This window comes from Eptesicus fuscus, chromosome 6 (genome assembly GCF_027574615.1).
Source record: "Eptesicus fuscus isolate TK198812 chromosome 6, DD_ASM_mEF_20220401, whole genome shotgun sequence".
NCBI classification, from domain to species: Eukaryota; Metazoa; Chordata; class Mammalia; order Chiroptera; family Vespertilionidae; genus Eptesicus; species Eptesicus fuscus.
The window spans coordinates 2,493,524-2,517,915 of NC_072478.1; the positions used below are offsets into that span (position 1 = coordinate 2,493,524).

The 24,392-nt window shown below is 53.5% G+C and overlaps 1 protein-coding gene across 1 annotated transcript in view; it reads right to left on the reverse strand.

The window, feature by feature from the left end:
• The window catches only part of PRSS12 (serine protease 12), a 65,153-nt gene that overhangs the window by 28,212 nt on the left and 12,549 nt on the right, over nucleotides 1-24,392 (reverse strand). Inside the window, 5 exon segments of the mRNA XM_054718300.1 lie at nucleotides 13,406-13,562; nucleotides 16,935-17,056; nucleotides 17,479-17,604; nucleotides 20,104-20,173; nucleotides 20,176-20,212. Coding sequence (XP_054574275.1) covers nucleotides 13,406-13,562; nucleotides 16,935-17,056; nucleotides 17,479-17,604; nucleotides 20,104-20,173; nucleotides 20,176-20,212 — 512 coding nt within the window.

Here is a 24,392-nt window from a genome sequence, read left to right on the forward strand (position 1 = left end):
GGCTGCAGCTCCCAGCACTATCAGGGCCCTCAGGGGCCAAATGAGACGGAACTGCAAGGAGGAGGAGGCCCGGGCCCGAGGACTGCGGAGCCGGCCAGCCCTAAGCGGTGCCTCTGGTCCCTTCTTGAGAGAGAAAGGAACTGGTTGAAGTCACTGCTGTTTCAGTTCTTACAGCCAAACACATTTCTAACTGAACACCGCCTCACTCAGGTCATCGGTACTAACCGTACTTCTCCACGAAGTGGCGGCCCCGGGGACCGCTCTCATGCCGGCCAGGCCTGCCCGTCAGCAGGATGCGCGACTGGGAAACTGCACGCGCGGCTCCTCGCCTGCTGGCTCACTTCTCAATGACGCTGCCCACCCCCCCGCATTGTTTAATTTACAACCAAATGTGTTGAATAAAAGTGCACTAAACAGCTATAATACCCCAGTAATGGTAAAGTCTCGCGGAGTAAATTTTATGGTTAAAGAGGAACTTGTTTGACTAATCTTACTAGATACTATGGAAGTTTCTCTTAAGAGAACACGTCTAAAATAATCTGAAAGTAAACACTTTAGATACCATCCAAGCAAATGACTGCTCCGCATCACCCGGCCCACTTTCTGTGCGCCACGCGGATGGCGTGCCGCAGGGAGAAGGGAGGGATTCACAGGAGGTGAAGGAAGCCGAGACAAAAGGAGCGACAGGCTGCAGAGGGTGATTTGGCGGAGTTAACATTGTACGGCCTAGAGTCCCGACTCCGAATCCCTAGCTGGTATCTGCCAGGTAGTGCACACAGAGTCCGCCCCAGCAAAGATTAAAGGTGAACGTCTACAGCTAAGTGACAGGTTCCAAAGGGAAAAGGACGTTTTCCTAACTCGAGTGATACCGTCACAGCATGATGTGTGAGTGGACGTGTTGGCTTTGCTAAGGGAACACAATGACAGAGGACGCCACCTCTAGTCTCCTGGACAGAAGCCATGCATGTTCGATTAACAGGGTTTTAGACCACGCGTTTGGTGGTGGCGCTGTGGTCTGTGTGCCCACAGGAGAGCCCCGGCCACCACATGCCCACGCTCACTGACTGGGCCAAAGCCGATGCTCTGGCCGAGTCTGCAGAGCAAAGGCTGACGTGGGACGGCCTTCCGGTGCAAGTCTGGCTCTGGCGGGGCTCCCTCCGGAGCTTACAAACTTTGCAGGCTTCTGTTAAACACGGGGTCAGTAATAAATCAGTGGAGCAAACACGGGGGAGGACTGCTCCTTCGCTCGGCTGTGAGGAGGGACCTGAAGCAGGGCCTCGGCAGGGTGGTCCCGGCCCGCAGCTGCTGAGCAACATCCCTCACCGCTGAGCAATGCGCCTGCAACGCACCGGGTACCGAGTTCAACAAACGTCCCAGTTTCCTTCTCCCCGCTCCGCAAAGGCAGCGCTGGGCCAGTGGTGAGGAGGGAGAATCCACTAAAATCCCAGCACTTCCTGGGTTTATGTTGTAAATGCTTTTTCCTTATTTGTTTAGTTAAAGTAACCTCTAAAATAACACATTTGTGGAAGTAATTGGCAGCCTCTAAGACACTAAACAAGTCGGCGTTGTTTTTATTCTCGTAAGACGGGGCAGGGGCGTGGGTGACCAAGGACGGACGTGGCAGGTGCTTTACCGCACACGCAGCATTCTGCAGGAATCACTGCAGCAGACAGACCAAACCTTTTGAAAGAAAGGAAGGATGTGTGACCCCAGGAAGGTATTTCTTACACCAAAATGACCCTGCAATCGTGGTCTATCGGCTGTGAAGAAATTAAAATGTTTTAAGAGTCAGAGTGGAAGAGATCTCCCTTCCGCAAGAAAGCCTGCTCACAGACATCCACGCTAACGGGGGCAGCGGGCCGTGTGACCCCCCATGAAAATCACCCTCTCACCCCATCTACTGGCTGTGGTTACTCCCAGAACCTGGGGCTGAGTAATCGGATGGTGTAGTGTTGCATACGTTATGTCCATGCTCCACCCGGCTCCTTCCTGCGGGAGGGTCCAGGGAGCAGAGAGGTCGGAGCTGGGGCTCGGAACGGACGGCGAAAGGCGGCACATGCCCGCTCCTCTGTGCTGGAGCCGAGAGCTTTTCTACCTTACTAGTATATAAATGGTTGGGGAAAACTCGAAACAAAAATCTAATTTGTGATGTGTGAAAATCACATGAAATTCACATTCCACGGCCCGGAAGCAATGTTTCATTGGAACAAGCCACACCACGCACAGCTATGGGCTCTGGAAGCTGCACTCGACAGCGGCACAGTGCACAGCTGCAAAGTCGAGGACTTACTATCTGGCCTTTTCCAGTCCAGCCTGCTGACACCCCCCTCCCGCCCCCCGCCCCCCGCTAGGTCCCAAGGTAAAGGACTAATGCCTGCAGACCTGGAGCCAGCTCAGAGCACACTGAAGGCAGGGGGCGGAGCAGGGCAGAGGGATGAGGCTGATGGAGGCCGACTTGGGCCAGGGGCGGCCAGACCGGAGAGCTGCGGGAAACCGTGGCCCTGGGACAGGTGCTAGGAAAGGGAAAGATGTATTAAAACATTTTCAATGGGCACAATTCACTGAGCCAGGATTCAGAGCTGTAAGAATACAAGGGACCAATATGGGAGAATATAAAATTTGATCCCAACCTCAACAGAAACAACAATAAATTCCAGAAGGTTCAAAGACCCACATATTGGAAGAAAGAAAGAAGAAGGGAAGGAGGAGAAAGGGAGGACAAACAGAAGGCAGCAAACAGGTTAAAAAGTGACTAAGAATAAAAACTCTTCTCATAACCTTGGGAGTTATGAACAATCTATATTAATAAAAGTCTATGTGGTTGTCACACCCTCATGCCGTGATGCCCTCATGCCATAACAATCCATCACCAGGAGGCTGTGTGCGCAGTGGGTGCAGCTGTGTGTGCGGCGAGGTGCATTCGGGTGGGCAGGGACTTGACGCTGCGTGAGCGGCACAGAGGCAGGTCCCGGCGGCTCCACGCGACAATGCCAGGGATCCTGCGGCTCCATGCGGCGCGGAAGCAGGTCCCAGCGGCTTTGTGCAGCAACACCGGGGGTCCCGCGGCTCCGCACACAGCAGAGGCGGGACCCTCGGCTTCGGCCTACCTCTTTGGGGCAATCCATCGAGGAACCCCAGATTAGTGGGTGGGGCCTACCTCTTTAGGGAGATTGATTGCAGCGCTCCCACACTGTGAGAGGGCACAGGCCAGGCTGGGGAACCCCTCTCCCCCAAGTGCATGAATTTCATGCACTGGGCCTCTAGTATTAGAATATGAACACTATTAGAAACCCAGAAGTCAGAAAACTAAAACTAAGAGTTAAACTGAACTGCATACAAATTTAAACTTCTGTAGAGCAAGACTGTTGAAACACAATGTATCTCAGGTACTCTGTCCTAATCAGAATCAAAAGGCAAACTGACAATCTGGAAGAAATATCTGAACTATGTAATGGCAACCAAAGGGGAAAAAAAAAACTCCTAGAAATTAATCCTACCTAATAATAGACAAATATGCAAATTGACCACACCTCCAACACACCCACAAAGCCACGCCCATAAGCCACGCCCACCATCCAATCAGAGCGAGTATGCAAATTAATCCAACCAAGATGGCTATAGCCACAGAGAGCAAGGTTTCCTAGGTAACAGAGGAAGCCAAGCTTTCCACCAGCCCTTGCCAGGCCTAAGCCTCCACTCAAGCTACAAAGTTTCAATTATAGAAGGTAAACAAATTCAAACAGAAATGGTGGCAGAATGGAGCTTGAGAGAGCAGGCCAGGGTTGCCCCCAGCAACAGGGGAAGCAAAGCTTTCCGCACACCCTGGCGGGGCCCAGGCCTCCGCTTAAGGCTACAAAGTTTCAATTATAACCCCAACAGAAATGGCTGCCGGCCATGGAGGGAGCCCCAGGCTTGGCTCCGCTCTAGGCTACAAAGTTTCAATTGTAGAAGAAAAATAAATTCCAGATACCAGGGCCTCCACTTGGGTTGCCAGGGGGAGTGGCTGGCCTGCAAACCACCACAGGCCCCTCGCTCAGTCTGCCCCACGCCCCAAGGGAACTCCACCCTGATCAGGGACACCCTTCAGGGCAAACCAGCTGGCCCCCACCCCTGTACCAGGCCTCTATCCTAATAAAAGAGTAATATGCAGACTTATCATCACTGCAACACACAATATATCTGCCCCCATGTGGTCAAAGATCCTGCCCCCATGTGGACACAAGATGGCCACCACAAGATGGCCAGCAGGAGAGGGCAGTTGGGAGGCACCCTGCCTGCAAGGGAGGGCAGTTGAGAGGAACCAGGCCTGCAAGGGAGGGCAGTTGGAGGTGATCAACCCTGCAGGAGGAGGGCAGTTAGGGGTGACCAGGCCAGCAGAGGAGGGAAGTTGGGGGCAAACAGGCTGGCAGCAGAGTGGTTAGGGGGTGATCAGGCTGGCAGGCAAAAGCAGTTAGGGGCAATCAGGAAGGCAGGCAGGCAAGCAGTTGGGAGCCAGCAGTCCTGGATTGTGAGAGGGATGTCCGACTGCCCATTTAGGCTCCAGGGGTCCCAGATTGGATAGGGTACAGGCTGGGCTGAGGGACAACCCCCCTCCATGCACGAATTTCGTGCACCGGGCCTCTAGTATTGTAATGAAAGACAAAACAACTGATACACACCCAAAAAATGGGGCAAGGGAGAAGATCAAGCTGTTCACACAAAAAGCAATGGCCATGGCCACTGACCATGTGGGAAAAGGCACAACCTGACAGTGGCCAGATTAGAGCAATTATAATGCATTCGTTCCTATTTCACTTTTAGAGAGTTTAAAGATTAATATCATCTTCACACAAGATTTAGGCTAAAAGGTTACAAACTTAAATCTTTTTATCATCAAGCAAAAATAACAAACCCAACTTAGAATCACCCATTGGCTGAGAGTGACTCAAGATAGGCTGGGCAGAGCACCAGAGATACATTGTATCTCAATAGGCTGAGCAGAGCACCTGGGATACATTGTATTTCAAACCTGAAAGATGATGTGTGTGCACTCTTTCAAAGACCACTGGGTGTTTTATTTTCTTCCTTATATATTCCCATATCTTCCATTATTTATAAACATTCTTTTAATGATCACAAAAAATGTTTAATTAATCAGAAAAAAACCACACAATAAACTTGAGAACAAGAAAAATTAGGAAAAACATTTTTTCTTTTCTTTTTGCACACTGTTTCTTTAACTGAAAGACAACATCTGACCTCGGAAGCAGCCCTTCTTCAAGCTGAGCATGATTGCTCAAAACCCCACAGCAAGGGCCCGTAGTGAGGTGGGGGTGGGTGTGGGAGACCTAGCCATCATGGGGGGAGGGGGACAATGAAAAGCATGCTTGGAACTGCAGTGGGATGCTGGGCTCCTCCCGGGGCCTGATTTCCAGGGTCTGACTGAGCCCAGTGCTTCCCCTCACGACTAGAGCATGGGCTGGGGCAGCACCTCCACCTGCCGCCTGCAGGCCCGGGCTTAGGGGAGAGACCTGGGCAGGGCAGACGGGTGTGGGGGCAGCTGCACCCCACCCACCAGCATGCCTGAGTAGGGGCTGGGCAGAGGCCTATTGTGACAGAGACCAGATCCAGCCCAAGGATGTACTAATGTGGACAAAAGGGGCCACATGCTGACCTGACAGCCCAGGGGAGGCCTGCATGGCGGTCTTGCAAACTCAGAGACCTAAAGTAACCACAAAGGATGGCCTGAAATTAAACTTTAACTAAAAGCAATTATGGTGGGCAGTTATGTCCTAGGCCGGTATCTTCACTGACAAGGTCAACCTTTACCTTAACTGAGCCTACTGTCTTTTTGCATCTAAGATAACATACCCTTGAACTGTCTGGGTAACTGGTAACTTCCCTTTTTCTGGAGCCCCTGGGTCACAACCAAATGTGGAGGGCGCCAGGACAGGTACCACAAATTCCTTCATTATCATGTTAATTGTTCCTGCACCCACCTAAGTGTGTGTCCATCATTTCACTTTTTATCCAATCCCAGGGGTTTCCCAGCTTTGCTTTATCCCACCTCCTTAATCTATTACCAATGGATTTCATGTAACCCACCTAAGTCCCTCCTTTGATTGCAATGTATAAATACAGATGTAACCCACCATTCTCCGGAGCATTACCTCCATTCATTGAGGTTCTGCTTCCTGGCATATGTCAACAGTTTGCTCAAATACACTCACAAAAATTCGTTACAGGTTTCAATGTGTTTTTTTATGTTAACACTAGTAAGAGAGGAGAGGGAGAGCAAGAGAGAACGCGAGAGAGCGAACTGGTCTAGGAGCTAGTGGAGCAAGGAGGCCAGGATGGATGGCCATGAACTTGCATAAAGGTGGGGCCCATCTGAGGCCAAGGATGCAGACCAGGCCAGTGAGGGCTGGAAGCTGCGAGTTCGAGTTCACGTGAAGGAGGAATGTGCCCCAGGCAGGTGCGGTGGGCTTTTTTTCCCCTTAGCGGGGGAGTTTATTTCCCGGTCAGAAGAGAAGCAGGGACAGGCTCCTGTGCATTCCAGCCTGGGCCTGACCTGGGGGGAGGGAGGGGTGAAGGAGGCACAGGGGACAGCTCCAACTGTGCACACCTGGTCCCACAGTTGTCCTGGCTGAGTCCGGGAGGGCCTGGGGATGATGGCGTGGAGCCTGGGGGCAGAGGCAGCAGGCCAGTGCGCCCAGAGGACGGCACGTATGGAGGCAATGAATACCGACAGGCCAGCCACGCCATCCAGGCCGGTGGGCCCAGGTGGGCGAGTGAGGCTCGGCCGCTGGCTTGGTACGAGGGCTCTTTGCCGTGGACTGGGTCTGGTGCTGCCCACTGGGACAGAGGGAAGAGGCGTACGGACACCCGGCCTCTCAGGTGGTGCTGGAGGCGACTTCTGTTTTGGCCATTTGGCTTTCCCCAGGCCCCGGGAGCCGCCCCTCAGCCCTGGCTGGGGCGGAGGTGCAGGGGGGGGAGGGTGGTAAAGGGGGGGCTGGCCAGGCCCTGGCTCAGGGAGCAGCAGCGTGTCCACGCCTCCTGGCCACAGGGACTGCAGATGGGGTGGCAGGACTGGGAGACCACATGCTCATGCAGACACAGGGTTAGAGGTTAGTGACGGCCCCACAGCACACGTTCCACATGGTAAGGCATCATGGTTAGCCGGTTACAGACAGCAATGGGTGAACTGACCAGGGGGGAGCGGGAGCTGGAAGGATGGCCGGCCCCAAGGGCCTGCACCGTGCACCCCACCCCACCCCACCCCGGAGGGGAGACAGACAACCAAAAAGGCCCAGGGGACCTGAGCTCCCCACTCCCTTGGGAAAGCCAGGGCTTCTGGTTGGGTGAGGACAGGTGGGGACCCTGGAGAGACCCAAAGGGAGGGGCCTGAGCTGTGGCCCCCCACCCGCAGCACAGGCGGAAGCTGCGGGACACTAGACTATCCAGGAGGCGGGGCTGGGGCTGGGCAGGAGGTGGACGGCCCGGTCAGCACTTTGGCGTGGGGTCGGGCGGGTGGGTGGAGTTTCCAGCTGATGGGAGGCTATTGAGATGAAGAAATGCTATTGACACACACATTCCTCCGTCCAGTCCCGCCCTGTGCCCTGGGCTTTCAGGGGGCCACAAAGGCACCGATGACCCTGCCCGTAAAGAGACTGTGCAGACCGGCAGCGCAACACAAAACCCTCGGCTGTGACCGTCACGTGCCGTGTGAATTCAATAAAGCTGCCTGGCCTCTGCTCCCTCCGTGGTGACAGCCCAGAGCTGCGGCCTCCTCACCCTCTGGCCACAGAACAAACCTGGGAACGGTGCTCCGATAGAACAGAGTTACTAGCATTTCCTGTAGAGCTATTTGACCGAAAGAACAGCAATCCCCCAAACACAGGATTGATTCTATGTCTGACCCTTGGCCTGAACATTCCTAAACCTATTTCACTGATCAGACTGTATTCGTATAAAGGTTTGTTGTTTTGGTTTTTCATGAAAAAAAAAAAAAAAAGACCAAATAAATAGCCCATTGAACTAACTCAGTCTTCAGGCCCTGCAACCACTCTGAGCGGGCAATTCTACTGTGCAAGGTAGATTATGAAAAATTGGTCCTTTAACTACAAATACCAGTTTGTGACACTTGTAACCTATGGATGAAAGAACACACTTTAAATGCTCAATAGCCTGGATTTCTCCCTAGAAAGCAACCCCTCCATCTCCAAGAATGAGAGCTGGCGGACACCGAATGCTCACTGCTGGCTGGGCACCAGGCTCCCAGCTGCCCAGGCCTTACCTCACCCAATCCTCCCTATAACCCGTGGAGGTCCTCTCCCCAACTCACAGACGAGGAAGCTGAGGCCCAGGTGTTAACTCGTTTGCTCAGGGTTAACCCCCGCTGGATGGAAAGCCGGCCTGGCCCGAGCAGTCTGAGGCGCTCTGCTGGCTCCAGCCTCCTGGGCCTTTGTAATGAGGTGCCGTGGCCCCTCACACATTGTCTATCTAAAACATACTCATTTTCCTCCATTAGTTAACCTTTCTTTCTTGACTTCCCTACTTCTCTCAGCCCGTATTTGTATTTATTCTTATTAACACATGGCTATTTTGTAAGCAGTGTAACATTGGGAGCCTCTAACCTCAGGGTTCTGGCTCTCACTAACAGACCCCTGGACTTAGGGTCATCTTAGAGGCTTAACTCCCTCACCTCTTTCTTCTCAATAATTCCATATACCAGGCTATCTTTTTGGTAAATTTTATAAACTATATTTAAAAACAAAAGAACAGTAAAATAAAAGAGCAAAGAAAAAACTTTCAAAAAGCAATTTGGATGAGAAGAATTTTTATTCTGACCACTCAATAATATGGTTTTGTACGATCATTTTATAGCAGAAAAAAAACTAAGAGGAAATAACTGTTTGAAATGGTTGAATTCCTATGCAATCATAGCACATCCACACAATAAAAAGGACGTCACCGTCCTAGGCTATGCTTTCACGGGTTCTGAAGGCGTAAGAAACGCTCTAACGTCAGTGCGTGAAAGGCCCCAGTAAGATTCCACCTGGAGCTTCCTGGGTACGGATGCCCTCGCAGGTTCATTTGCTAACATCTGGCTGCCTCCCTTCCTATCCCGCCTTGTTCTCCAAGCTCTGGGATAACCAATCCGCTATCCTGAGTACAGTAATTCCTCTGGTATTCGGGAAGCGTGCCAGCGAGCAAAATCTGCAGACACCATGGAAAGAGGAGGGTGCGCGAAGACAGCACCTCACACAGAAACGGCAGCCCCCTCCGCGGGCAGGCCTGACGTAGTCTCCCTCGGGGGAGCAACGAAGCCAACAAGCCTGAGACGCAATTTGCTCAAGAACAAATCATAAATGTGGACAAGCACAATCTGCTGTCTGCTTACCGTCAAGTGCCATTAAAAACAATCCACCTAAAAAAAAGTACTGTGCCTTTAAGTGAGCAAACAAATTCTAGAGCAGAGCAGAATGCTGTTTTAAGGCGCGTTTGTGAGAGAACTGTCAATGGCAGCGGCAGCTCAGAGCCCGGCGCACTCAGGGGGAGCGACGCTCTCGCAGGCTGGTGGGCGCTGCAGGCTTGTGGGTGACCTTTGCTGCGTGTATGTTTGGAGAGAGTTTCCCTTTGACTCACTCTCCCAAACATGAGTCCTCATACAAAAGACAGCAATGAGCTAATGCTTAAGACGTAAGCACGTGGATACACATGAGAAAGAACCCACACACGTGTTCAGCATTAATAGAGGCGTCCTTGTGAGTCTATCTGTATATTCTTTCTTTCTATGTATAGGCTGTTGGCAACATGGTCTGTATAAGAGCTGTTCATGTGAGTGAAAAAAATCTTTGCCCTTCTAGAATCACTTCTATAACTGTAAATATAGTTAATATTCAGTGTGTCATTTACATTTTCTATGTATTTTTCTGAGCCAAAAAAAGCTTGCCTTTTTCCCCACAGAAATATATTAGTGATTTTTTTTAAAATGCCTTATAGCTTAAATTTAGATTAATCCATACTGTAATTGGTAATGCTAAATATGCTATTACTATACCCTCAAAATTCTTACCACTTTTGACAAAGACATAGGTTTCTCAGTAACTCACATGAAAACCAATTAGCACACCACTGACCACGTGATCAATACGCAGCGAATACACACATCAGTGAGTGTTTTAAAATGGGAACCTCGTAGCCACACCTAACTAAATAGGAGTTCTATAAAGGAATGGTGTCTGATAAACTCACCACCAAAAGGTCAATTTACTTGGAATGTTTAATAACATCCTCCACCAATAACAGACTGCCCTGCATTGCCAAAGTATGTTGCGCTAACTGTGTTACAGGCACTGAACTCCACACGTGAGGAGGTGCATCACAGAGGAGGGCACTGCCGCTGAGAGGTATCCTGTGCCGATCCGTCTCCAGGCGGTCCCACCGCAGGCCCACACCCAACCCCGCGCTGTGCTGATCCACCAACACCTAAAATCTGAGGAAAACTGGTCCTGAAACTGACACCAATCAGAACAGTTTCAGAATCTAGTGCTAAGCCCGGCCCGTGTGGCTCAGTGATGGAGCGTCTACCTATGAACCAGAAGGTCACGGCGTGCAGGAGGCAGCCGTTCAATGATTCTCATCACTGATGTTTCTATCTATTTCTCCCTCTCCCTTCCTCTCTGAAATCAATAAAAATATTTTTTAAATCTAGTCTTAAAAATGTAAGGATTAGTAAGTTTTCCCAGGAAAAGCTAGCTGGCCTCATTCCTGACCCATCCAAGGACAGTGACCACAATGACCTCGGGTGCCCGCCACACGCCGACACTCAGTCCCACAGACACGGCTTGGTCTCGCTGTGCCGGTCCACACGTGGACGGGAGCCCGCACTGAGGCCCGGGTCAGCGGGCAGGGAAGGCCGGCAGTGTCGTTTCCAGGCGGCCCAGAGCTGCTCCTGCGTCCTGGCGGGAGGGGACAGGAGAGCATGTCCCCTGGGGGGACTTCTAGCCACAACACACGCTGATCGACCCTTCAGCCCGAGGCTCCTGTCAGGGGATTAACACTGACCCAGGGGGTGGACGCTCTGCAGCACACGAGGCTGGTCCCCTCCACACCACTGTCACTGTCACAGAGTGGGCTCTGGCCTGGGAGAGACCTCAGGGACCGTGCAGCCAGGGCGAGGACGCCGCCGACCAGCCACCACGTGTCAGGACGTGCGGCAGCTCCGGATCTGAGTGTGACGGCACCAGACACCGTCAGGAATGGTCATTTGTGATAAGGGTCATCTGGCTACGCAGCACAATGTTCTTATTGTAAGAGATGTCTACGGAGTATTTAGAGGTAAAATGTCTGTATATTACTTTAAAATACTTCAATATAAACACAGAGTTTTAAAAAGAGGCGGGTGATTTACAGAAACAACTGCCAACAACAAACGAGTGGAGACAGTTCACATTCCAAAGACGACCACCATCAGGGACGGTCCCTGACAGCCGTGCGGACAGCCCCAAGGGCTCAGTGGAAAAGCCCAATAGCAGGGGAAATATCCAATATTAAAAGCCCCTAACAGAATTCCAGGGACACCTCAGGCTCGCTGCACCTACGCCCAGAACCACTGGAGAGGGGCCGGCGGACCTGGGGCGCAGCGCAGTGTCCCGGGCCGTCACCACCCCGCCGCGGCAGGGAGCACGGACTGTCACGGCCTCCATGGCACACCTGCGCTTCCCTGCCCTGGGAGCCATCCCCTTCGCACATCAACCGACAAACAAGGAAGCAGCGGTCACAGTTCAGACGTCTGGGGGAGCAGCTGGACGCTGTGGTGCCATCATGTGGCTGGCAGGTCTGTGGCTGCCGGAGCGATGCAGAGCTACTGTGAGCAGCAGTGCAAGGCTCCGCGTCTCTGGGTGTACCAGGTGTCCCGGTTAATAATGCGGATTTTGTAATCACAGAAAACACGATCATTTCAAGAGAAACATCAAAAGCGCTTTATTCAAAGTAATGTCCACCGCTAGCTACACATTTCCCCATCTTCCAGGTAATTTGTGGATACCGTCCCAATAGAACTTTTCTTGTTTTGAGGCAGACCATTCAGAGACCCAATTTTCCACTTCTTCATACGTTTTGAAGTGCTGCTCAGAAAGTGCGTGCGCCATCGATCGGAACAAGTGGTAATCTGAAGGAGTAAGGTCTGGTGAATACGGCGGGTGGGTTAATACTTCCCAGGCAAGATCTTTTAAGGTGTCTTTAACTGGTTTTGAAGTGTGTGATGGTGCATCATCATGAAGCAAAATTACTTTGCCATGTCTTCTGGCCCATTCTGGTCATTTCACGATCAAAGCATGGTTCAAATTGATTATTTGTTGTCAGTAGCGATCAGTATTAACGGTTTCACCTGGTTTTAGAAGCTCATAACACACCACACCTTCGTGATCCCACCAAACACAGAGCATTGTCTTCTTTCCAAAGCGATTTGGCCTTGCAGTCGATGTTGGTGGTTGACCTGGATCAACCCATGATTTTGTGCATTTGGGATTCTCAAAATAAATCCACTTTTCATCGCCAGTCACAATTCGATGCAAAAAAAGACTTTCTTTCATGCCGTTGAAGCAACATTTTACTGATGACTTTTCGGTTTTCCATTTGTCTTTCGTTCAGTTGATGTGGCACCCATTTTCCTTCCTTTAAACTCTTTCCCATTGCTTGTAAATGATCGGAAATTGTGTGCTGAGCAACGTTTAATCTTTCTGCAGGTTGTTTTTTGAGTTTGACATGCATCTTCATCCAACAATGCTTGTAATTGTTGGTCTTCAAACTTTTTCGGTTGATCTGGACGTTCTTTGTCTTTCACATCGAAATCATCACTTTTAAAGCATCTAAACCAGTGTTCACAAGTATCTTGAGATGGAGCATGTTCACCATAAGCTTCCCGAAGTATATGATAACTTTTTCTTCAAAATAATGAATTAAAACTTCCCACAAATGCTCTTTTTTTGGCATGAAATTCTACATTTTTAAGCGTAAAAATATCTATGATGTTAACACCTCCAGCAAATTTGACATATGAAGTTTTGAAGCTAGCTGTTAATACAACAAAATAGCATACATATCAAATCGCATCTATATCAACATATGTGTAACTCCATTTATTGAAAAAAATTCGCATTATTAACCGGTACATGTAGTAAAATCCTCGGAGCCCTGGTAAAACGGGAGACTGCGGAGCAGCGCACGGAGCTCTGACAGGACAGAGGGGACCGCGGAGCACATGGCCTCCGGGGGGAGCCCGCAGCCTTTAGGAAGCGCAAAGCTGGCATTTCCCAATCGCTCAAGGACGTGCAGTTTGCACACACAGCACCTGACGGTGGGCAAGGAAATACGAGGTTCAAACGTGAAAGCACACGGAACAAGGACGAGGGAAACCAACCTGAGGCCCAGCTGCCTGCAGACCACTTCCGCGTCAGCATCGTCCCACTGGTCGTCGCAGACGGTCCCCCACTGACCGGCATGGTAGACCTCCACGCGGCCCTCGTGCTCGCTGCTCCCACCCGCAAGGCGCAGGGCTGGGGAGGCAGGGCCTGCGCCTGGGAAATCAAAGACAATTACACCACCTCCTGACACCAGCAGTAAGATTAGGTCTATCCTAGCTCCTTCCCAGCGTCAATAATGAAGTAATGTTTAGTAAGGCACTTCAGTGATGGGCACACACTCTCATCTACTTCATGATCATCTCACCAATTAGAACACTCCCCACTGAGACACTCCTCATTGACACGCTCCCCACGGACACGCTCCCCGCTGACACGCTCCGCACGGACACGCTCCCCGCTGACACGCTCCGCACGGACACGCTCCCCGCTGACACGCTCCCCGCTGACACGCTCCCCCGCTGACACACTCCCCGCTGACACGCTCCCCACGGACACGCTCCGCACGGACACGCTCCCCGCTGACACGCTCCCCACGGACACGCTCCCCGCTGACACGCTCCCCGCTGACACGCTCCCCACGGACACGCTCCCCACGGACACGCTCCCCACTGACACGCTCCCCGCTGACACGCTCCGCACTGACACGCTCCCCACTGAGACGCTCCCCACGGACACGCTCCCCGCTGACACGCTCCGCACTGAATTTCGTTCACACAAGCAGCTCTTAAGAGGAAGTCGTCTCAGCGCATGGTTCCCAGCAGCCGCGGAAACCAGAGGAGACCCTCACCACCGCCCGCCTGGGAGCACGTGCCTGGGAGCACGCGGGGTTTCCATGGCATTGCGGTGGTGCCACTGCTCTTCCCGAAACCTGAGCGTTACCAACCTGGAGTTACCACAAAGCCACTTACATCTGCAGCATCCTTGTTTTCAGCACAGAAATACGTTGATATTTGCAGAAACCAAGTCCAAGTGGACACCTGACACTATGACACATTGTGGATGTCATGGGCAGGAGCCGGTTCAGATTCACATCCTGTGTCTACAACCACGGTCCTCCTCCCGATTCCCCGTTAGCCCATGCCCCGAGCTGGCCCCATCCGCTCTGGAGTTCCCTCCACTCCTGCCTCGGTCAGGGCTCTGACCACCTGCCCTCCTCCCTTCCCTGGAACTCCTGACGCTGGCCCCGCCTCGGGCCGGGACGCCCCTGCGCCTCCTGTGGGAGTGATGTCCCACCAGGCCGTCACAGGGGACCCTTCTCAGTCAGTCCTCCACTCCAACGTCCTCCTTAGGAGCCTCCCTGGGCCCCGCCCACACGGCTCCCCCGGGAGCCCCTCTGCCTGCCCCGTCTCCCTCGGGCCACCTTCACCTAAGTGCCGTGATGTGATGTCACCTGTCAAGTGGGGTGCAGCACAGAGAGCCTCTCCGGCACCGTGCGCACTGGCGGGACCCACACGTGGCAGCACAGCATCGAGGAAGGACAGGAGCAGGGAAAACGCCAGCACTGTCCTTTCCTCAGCTCCCCAGTGACACACTCCCCACGGACACACTCCCCAGATGGGAGGCGCCTGCTTGTGCCAGGGGTTGCCCAGGTGCTGCAGGGCACCCCCTGAGGCCCTGGCAGCCCTCACCTCCAGGCGCTTCCTGCCAGAGTTGACAGGAAGGCCCTAGGTAGTGGAGCCTGGAGCTTGCTCACTGCAGGGCAGCGGGCATCTGTTCCGGTGAAGCCGGGCAGCCCGCGATGGGTGATGGGTGCGGGACTTCAGAGTCCGAGTGAGCGAGCAGTGCCAGTGCGAGCAAAGCACAGCAGGACGCCGCGGAATGCGGTGGGACACAGCAGGCGCCTGCTGTTTCTGGAATGAAGGCTGTGATGTGGTAAAAGGGTCAGAACAGGCGCAGTCCCTGTTAGGAGGCTTAGTTGCACCTCCTGCCAAATGCTAACCACTGAGCCGCAGGAGACACTCTGGCTGGCCCGGGGCCGAGGCTCTCCGCACGGCACCTGGTTGAGTGCACGTCCCGCCCCAGCCCGAGCTCTGAGCAGGCTCGGCCCACGCGCTCGGCACACACTCGTGTCTGCTGCGTGCGCTTATGCAGGTCACGGGCTCTTATTTGCAAAAGAATAAAGACGGCTTAATAAGCACAGCTGTTCTCAACATCGTATATTGCTTCCTATAATTAACTGATGGCCCAATTATGGTAGGAAACAAATTTGCTTAAGTTATGTGTATTTTTCCTTTAACCCTTTGCACTCGCTTGCTTTTTTCTCGATTCCTTTATTCTAATGCTAACCGTGTCGAGTCACACTCGACATCCGAGTGCAAAAGGTTAAAAAGCTTGGCAAATACAGAAAAATAATTTTAAAATGTGTAAGTTTCTTAAGTTATTGTATTCTCCCCTGCTCCCCCTCCCCCTCACACTGTGGTAAGCTTAGAGAACACAGAAAATAAATATTCTCAGAGAAAATTTAAACTCACCTACAACCCAGGACCATTATGGCACATTATCTTGCATTTTTAATGTCGTGTTTTATTTGAAAGCATGTGGTTTTTCTGGTTGTATGAGTAATTGTGAAAACAGAGAAAAGCTCAAGGACAAAGGGGCGTCAACATCCCACATCCTCCCAACAAACACACAAAACATCACCGGAAAGAGAATTCCCGGAGGCGGCTGGCTCACGTTGGGCTTGCGGACAAATAAAACTCCCGAGGTTTCCCGGAGGCGGCTGCTCGCGTGCCAGTGCCCCACAGTGTCCTCCACACGTGTCAGGAGGCGGCAGGTCCCAGAGGACAAGACACAAATGTACTCTCCCAACTGAAACACGCAGGAAAAGCTGCCACGGGCCTGAGGTGAACTCAGTGTTTCCTGGTTCGAGCTATTTGCTTTCATAGTCTCGTGTAGCTTATGGGCATCTTCTTCTCATTCTCACTTCCAATTCATCTCAACTGCCTATGTTTCATATATGGCGATAAAGGACCTTAACTCTACCTTTGCAACCAGAGTTTAAACAAGTGGATTGCTTATAGAGAGTAGGAAGAATTTTTTAAGAAGTAGAGAAACATCCTAACAGAAAAAGAATTATTGTTTTTAAGATTTTCTTACCTCACTACTTGAAAATGTGACATCTCACCCGTCTGGGTGAGCACAGAATCCCAGCAATAACCTAGGAAAAAGCAGTGCTCTGTGCAGCCCATCCGCACCTCGCTCCAGGCAGCAATGCGAACACATGCTCGGGGAGGGGCAGGGAAGGGAAGATACAAGACAGCGGTGGCACCCGCCCGCCAGGAGAGGGCTGCAGCGCTGAGAGCGCACCCCCGTGGCCCGTCCACAGCCTCAGTGCTTCCGGCCCGCTCCCCTGGAGGCCCCACCTGGGTCTCTGTAGTTCTGGTGGGGAGCCCTGTCCTTCCTCCTGACACCTGCATCACACAGACCCGCTGCCTGGGCATCTGCCACGCTGCTGTCTCCGGACAATCAGAAAGGGAGTCTGTGACGGTGTGGCGGCCAGGGTGGTGATCGCCCATTAAAACACACCTTGGTCCCCAGAAAACCCATAGGCCTTTATGACAGCAGCTGCTCCCTCCTCTACTTCCGTCCCTACGAGCACAGGCCTGTGTGGACTGAAACCGTTCTGCTGGTCGCCTCGTGCCCAGTACCTGGTCCTTAACAAAGACCGTACCCACGGGAGCAAGTCATCCTGTAAAACCCACAGGGAACATGGGCACATGATCACCTGTCACCCACAGTGAGCATAGCCTGTGGGTGCCGCATGTCACATCTGGTCTCAAGCTGACTTTCTATCACGAATCCATCATGATTTCCCACCACCAGAGTCAGTGTTTCTACACAGCACACCCAGTTTCTGTCAGCAAATCAGGCAAATAGAAAACATGCCGAGTGCGAGGCCGAACGGCACCCACACGGAGACACTCCCAGCGAAGACTAACTGTGACCGGAGAGGGCGATGCCTGGCTCACGTCTGTACGCACTCTCGGGAAGCGGTGTGACTAAGACACAGTCACCACCGGGAGTCAGGATGACAACTCCATAGAAGGCAAACACGAGTGAACACCTTTACCGGGGGAAGCGCTGCACAGCGGCCGCCGCCTCCTGAGGACGCGCCCCGCCCCGCCCCTCGGGCGCCCAGTGAACGGGAACGCGGCCCAGCCCGGACAACGGGGTGTGTTTTGCGACTCCCTTTCTTCTGGAAGCACAATGATTGACGTTAGGTTTATCAAAGGTGGGTGCACTTTTACCAAATCATTTGGATTTCAAAAAATGGAAGAAATCCATAAAGATGGATGTGGAACTCGTGGATGACACAAGTTTCAAGGAAATCACAATCCGGGTGCGTTACCCGTGGCCATCTTCTCAGTCAATCTTGAACCCCCAGTATGCATGTGCCTTTAAAGCCTATGGCAGGTTTTAGAAGAAAAGGGCAGACACACCGATGTAAAGAGGGGCCCGGGGCTGTGGGAGGAGCAGGTCACGCACAGTGAGGCCCGGAGCCCAGTCTGACAGCTCAGGTCACTCAGCTGGGCTGCCCACGCTCTGCCTTCGGATGAGGAAAAGGAGAGGCGGGACCTGAAGAGTCTTTCTCACGCCAGCACTTCAGCCCAGCATTTCAGAATGATTGTCACCACTGTATCTAAGCAAGATGTATCAAGAGAGGCGATCCAATCACATTAAAACCTTCTACACAGTATATGCCAGCACGCCTTTGAAAGCAATTAATAAATCAATAACATGCAGATAAGCTCTGCGTTAACACACCTAATGGACGTGCTTTTATATGTACAGATTGATGTTACATTTAAAATAGATGAGAGGGTTATCTGATTAACATGGTACTTTCTTGAACTGTCTCCACGCAGCAGCTTCCACCCCCGCAGCAGTACATGTCTGGAGCACGTCTGCATCATGACTGTCCGCCGGCACGGAGTCTGGGCGCCGCTCGCCCTCCCGGGCGCTGTTTACAGCGGGCACCCGGGGGCTGTGAGCACGAGCCTGCCCGAGTGTGCGTCTGCGCAGCGGAGGTCAGCCACCCGGCCGGCCGGCCGGTGACAGGTAAGCTCACGGAGTCCATGCCCACTCGGGCGCTCTTGCCTCCCCAGGTCGGAGCCTCAGAGGACACGGTTCCTCCCTGGTTCTCGGGGAACCAAAGCACAGGAAGATGTGGCTGAAGGAAGATGCTGACACCGCCCCCCAATGCTGACCCCCTCGGGCTCTCCCAGGAGAAGCTCAAGTCAACATTTTTTGAGACTGGAACCCTCACTGATCAAGTCAGTAATTACCGCTCCTCCCACCACACACTTCCAGGCCCAGCTTCCGCCTCCCCTCCTGATTCAGAGCAATACTCTCGTTTACAAATCAGTAACTAGGTACATTAACCCTACTTGCTGCTCTAATCAAAACTCTGAACAAACTTCAAGGTTTGCCTCTACTGAATACTCATTCCTCACCCTCCTCATGGGAAGGCAGGAGGAAGCTGGCAAAAATCTTAGTGGTTTCACTGGAGTTGACTAACCTTTTCATTGGTATCATCCTATTAGATACTAGAGGCCCGATGCACGAAATCATGCAAGAGTAGGCCTTCCATCCCCCGGCTGCTGGCACCGGCTTCCCTCTGGCACCCGGGACTTGGGCTTCCCTCACAGCCCCAGCTTCATCCAGAAGGTCATCCGGAAGGACATCCAGAAGGACATCTGGTCTAATTAGCATAGTATGCGTTTATTATTATAGGTTATCAATCACTGATGATTAATGCAAAATATTTCTAAATTACAAACCTTTCTTTCAGTCTTTTAGACCTGCATTTTTCTTTTTTAAAACGTTTTTTTTTTTTTTTTATAGACTTCAGAGAGGAAGGAGGGGCAGAGAGAGATAGAAACATCAGTGCTGAGAGAGAGAATCATTGATGGGCTGCCTCCTGCACACCCCCACTGGGGATTAAGCCCGCAACCTGGACATGTGCCCTGACGGGGAATTGACCTGTGACCTCCTGGTTCATGGGTCAATACTCAACCAGTGAGCCACACTGGCAGGCTAGAAGATGCTTTCTAAAGATCTCTGGTCATAAAGGCCAAGAAAAACATATGGCATGTGACCTTAGAAAAAAGAAATCAGACACAAAAACAGAACAATAGGAATAACAACAAAAATAAAACGTTTGCTCCAAAATGGAGCCCGCTCCTGGTGAGACCCTCGGCAAAGGCACGGAGGGCTGGGCCGGGGCAGTGGGCACCGATCCGTTTTAGTGAGGTGCCAGGGCTGGGGGAGCGGGCAGCTCCTCGGGACGGCCCATCTCACCCAACCCATCAGGGACAAGAGCCCAGTGAAGGCCACCTCCTTCACAGCAACACGGAGCGGGGGCAGCAACCCAGGCCCACCTGCCACTGAGGAATTACCGTTCTCAGGATCCAAGTCCTCGCTTCCTAGGACTGAACAACTATCTGCTTAAAGACCAAGACCCAGAGGTGCTTTCCACCTCCGACCGCTGAGCAGGCCACGTCGTGGCCAGCGGGGGAGCGACGTGGGCACACTGAGTGCGTGAGGGTGAGACAGCGCTCTCCCTCCGGGCCCTTCTCAGCCACTCTGCTGAGGAGAGTGAGAATGAGGGAGGAGGACCAACCTTCCCACAATCACCATGGTGCCCACTCGCTCTGGGTCATGCGCCCCGCCCAGGAGAGGACGCTGGACTCACCCCAGCGGCAGCTGGTGACAGACGACCGCAGTGCCCGCGCCGTCCTAGCGGCTGCTGCAGACTGGGCCCCCGCGCCGTCGGCATACACTTCCACGGTGCCCTCCACCTCGTCGGCGGGAAGAACCCCCAGCCCTTTCATAAATGACTGTGGGGACGCCCGGCGTCCTCGCTCAGCAGTCAGAGGGACTGGGCCCCGCTGCTCAGGCTCTGCCCTTACATGAGGGTTCGCAGCGGTTGGGTGGTTTAGTTTTGTTTTGTGTTGGTAATTAACATCCTCATGAAGAGCTAATTGTAGCGAGTTTTATCCGGGCCAACAGGAGTCCAGCTGGAACTGTGAAAGGGGAGACATTCTCATCACTCACGGTCCCTCCTGCCTTCCCGTGAGCTCCAGAGAAACGAACCCGGTGCCCTGCCCGGCCTCCTCCCGGGCTGGGCGCAGCTCCTCTCCTGGCTCCTCCTCCCCAGAAAGAGGAAGAGCCTTCCCCTCTAGTCTCAAGCAGCACGACCTAGAGATCATGCTGTGATTCCAAACCCTGTGTGCGAACAGTGGCCACTGTCAGCCTTGGGGCCGTCGCCAGGCGGGGTGGCTGGTGTGGCGGACGTCCCTGCGAGCCCACTTCCCCCCGGAGCGCCCCCTCCGCTGCTCCCTCCCTGCGAGCCCACTTCCCCCACAGCGCCCCCTCCGCTGCTCCCTCCCTGCGAACCCACTTCCCCCCAGAGCGCCCCCTCCGCTGCTCCCTCCCTGCGAACCCACTTCCCCCCGGAGCGCCCCCTCCGCTGCTCCCTCCCTGCGAACCCACTTCCCCCACAGCGCCCCCTCCGCTGCTCCCTCCCTACGAACCCACTTCCCCCCGGAGCGCCCCCTCCGCTGCTCCCTCCCTGCGAGCCCACTTCCCCCACAGCGCCCCCTCCGCTGTTCCCTCCCTCCCTGAGAGCCCATTTCCCCCACAGCGCCCCCTCCGCTGCTCCCTCCCTGCGAGCCCACTTCCCCCCAGAGCGCCCCCTCCGCTGCTCCCTCCCTGCGAACCCACTTCCCCCCGGAGCGCCCCCTCCGCTGCTCCCTCCCTCCCTAAGAACCCACTTCCCCCACAGCGCCCCCACCGCTGCTCCCTCCCTGCGAGCCCACTTCCCCCACAGCGCCCCCTCCGCTGCTCCCTCCCTGCGAACCCACTTCCCCCCACAGCGCCCCCTCCGCTGCTCCCTCCCTGAGAGCCCACTTCCCCCCACAGCGCCCCCTCCGCTGCTCCCTCCCTGCGAGCCCACTTCCCCCACAGCGCCCCCTCCGCTGCTCCCTCCCTGCGAGCCCACTTCCCCCCACAGCGCCCCCTCCGCTGCTCCCTCCCTGCGAACCCACTTCCCCCACAGCGCCCCCTCCGCTGCTCCCTCCCTGCGAGCCCACTTCCCCCCGGAGCGCCCCCTCCGCTGCTCCCTCCCTGCGAGAGCCACTTCCCCCCACAGCGCCCCCTCCGCTGCTCCCTCCCTCCCTGCGAGCCCACTTCCCCCCAGAGCGCCCCCTCCGCTGCTCCAGAGGCCACGGTTTGCATCATTCTCTTCCGTCTTTAAAGGAGCGGAAATTTAAGTGCATTTCATCCATGCAGTGTGGGCCGAGGCCTAGACTTCTCTTCGCGTTGGTCCTGGTGGACGGGCGGGTACTAAGGAGAGCAACTGGGACATTGAAATGAGAATCCCACTCAGACAACTGAGGAATTCACAAATCCTATGAAAAGTCGCCTAGAAAGGCCTTCATTTCATAGGTAAGGAAATGAAGAAATTAAATCCCATCCAAAAATTCTGGTATGTTCTGCATATGTCCAAGTTATTACATGTGGATTTAAAATAATTTTCCAAAAACATCAGGTTCACATTCCGCTTGCTCCAACCTAGTCACTGACCACCATTACCTCCCAACCAGCATCCCTGAACATGGAACTAAGAGACACATCCAATTCCTCATGACAGCATGGCCACTCCACTCACACCGAGGGCGGCAATACACGGAGACAAGCATCACGGCCAGGCCTGACTGGGGGCCATGGACCGGTGTGCGTCTGGCGGGTAACCTGCCACAGTCACACTCCGACCCCAGTTCAGGCTGAGCAGGGGGAGCGGCCCTCCCTGCCAGTGTGAGCTCCAGACACTTTGAAAGAGCTCTGTCTGGAGAGCTTTGCTGAGCTTCCATAGGTTTTAATCACAAAATCTCTCCTATAAAGACCCACATAGCACATGGTAGCAGGCACACTACAAATGCCAGCAGCTTATTTCATTCCAAGGAATCCATTTGCTCACCTCAAACCGACATTTGAGAGAGATATTTAATCTATTATCTATTAACCCAACCCACTTCCACCAAATTACGCATGTCAAAGGCCGGAAGGAAGGTCTGGTCGTGACATTAAACTGGACCTCTACTTACGCAGGTGAAATAACCACAGTGCATGTAAAACGGTGCCCAGGTCGCCACACCGCTACCAAGGAGGAAGGATGCATGCATGCCACCTAAGGATCAGGGCAGCTAGAGGCGGAAGGAGGACACTGCATCACGCAGAGTGGTCGCCACCGTCTAAGGCAGAGGCAGCGCTGGCAAGCCTCCAGCCATCTCGTCACCGCGCTTCTCAGCGGCTGCGCAGGTGGCGACAGCCGGGCTGCGCTGTGCTGCACCTGCTGACGGCAGGACACCTGCAGCCTCACCCGCCTCCCTTCAGCCAGGGATCACAGTGCGGGCAGCTCTGCAATGCACCTGCATGTCAGCGACCAACTCACTCTCCTTCAGAACCCACCCAGCGCCATGTCCCCAACACCACATCCCAACACACACATCCCCAACACACACATCCCAACACACACATCCCCAACACACACATCCCCAACACACACATCCCAACACACACATCCCCAACACACACATCCCAACACACACATCCCAACACACACATCCCCAACACACACATCCCCAACACACACATCCCAACACACACATCCCAACGCCAACATCCCCAACACACACATCCCAACGCACACATCCCCAACACACACATCCCAACACACACATCCCCAACACACACATCCCAACACACACATCCCCAACACACACATCCCAACACACACATCCCAACACACACATCCCAACGCCAACATCCCCAACACACACATCCCAACACACACATCCCAACACACACATCCCCAACACACACATCCCAACACACAAATCCCAACACACACATCCCAACACACACATCCCAACACACACATCCCCAACACACACATCCCCAACACACACATCCCCAGCGCCACATCCCAACACACACATCCCCAACACACACATCCCCAACACACACATCCCCAACACACATCCCCAACACACACATCCCAACACACACATCCCAACACACACATCCCAACACACACATCCCAAAACACACACCCCCAACACACACATCCCCAACACACACATCCCCAACACACACATCCCAAAACACACACCCCCAACACACACATCCCCAACACACACATCCCAACACCAACATCCCCAACACACACATCCCAACGTCAACATCCCCAACACACACATCCCAACACACACATCCCCAACACACACATCCCAACACACACATCCCAACACACACATCCCAACACACACATCCCAACACACACACACCCAACACACACATCCCCAACACACACATCCCCACCACACACATCCCCAACACACACATCCCAACACACACATCCCCAACACACACATCCCAACACACACACCCCCAACACACACATCCCAAAACACACATCCCCAACACACACATCCCCAACACACACATCCCCAACACACACATCCCCAGCACACACATCCCCAACACACACATCCCAACACACACATCCCCAACACACACATCCCAACACACACATCCCCAACACACACATCCCCAACACACACATCCCCAACACCACATCCCAACACACACATCCCCAACACACACATCCCAACACACACATCCCCACCACACATATCCCCAACACCACATCCCAACACACACATCCCAACACACACATCCCCACCACACATATCCCCAACACACACATCCCCAGCACACACATCCCCAACACACACATCCCAACACACACATCCCCAACACCCACATCCCAACACACACATCCCCAACACACACATCCCAACGTCAACATCCCCAACACACACATCCCAACACACACATCCCCAACACACACATCCCAACACACACATCCCCAACACACACGTCCCCAACACACACGTCCCAAAACACACTTCCCAACAC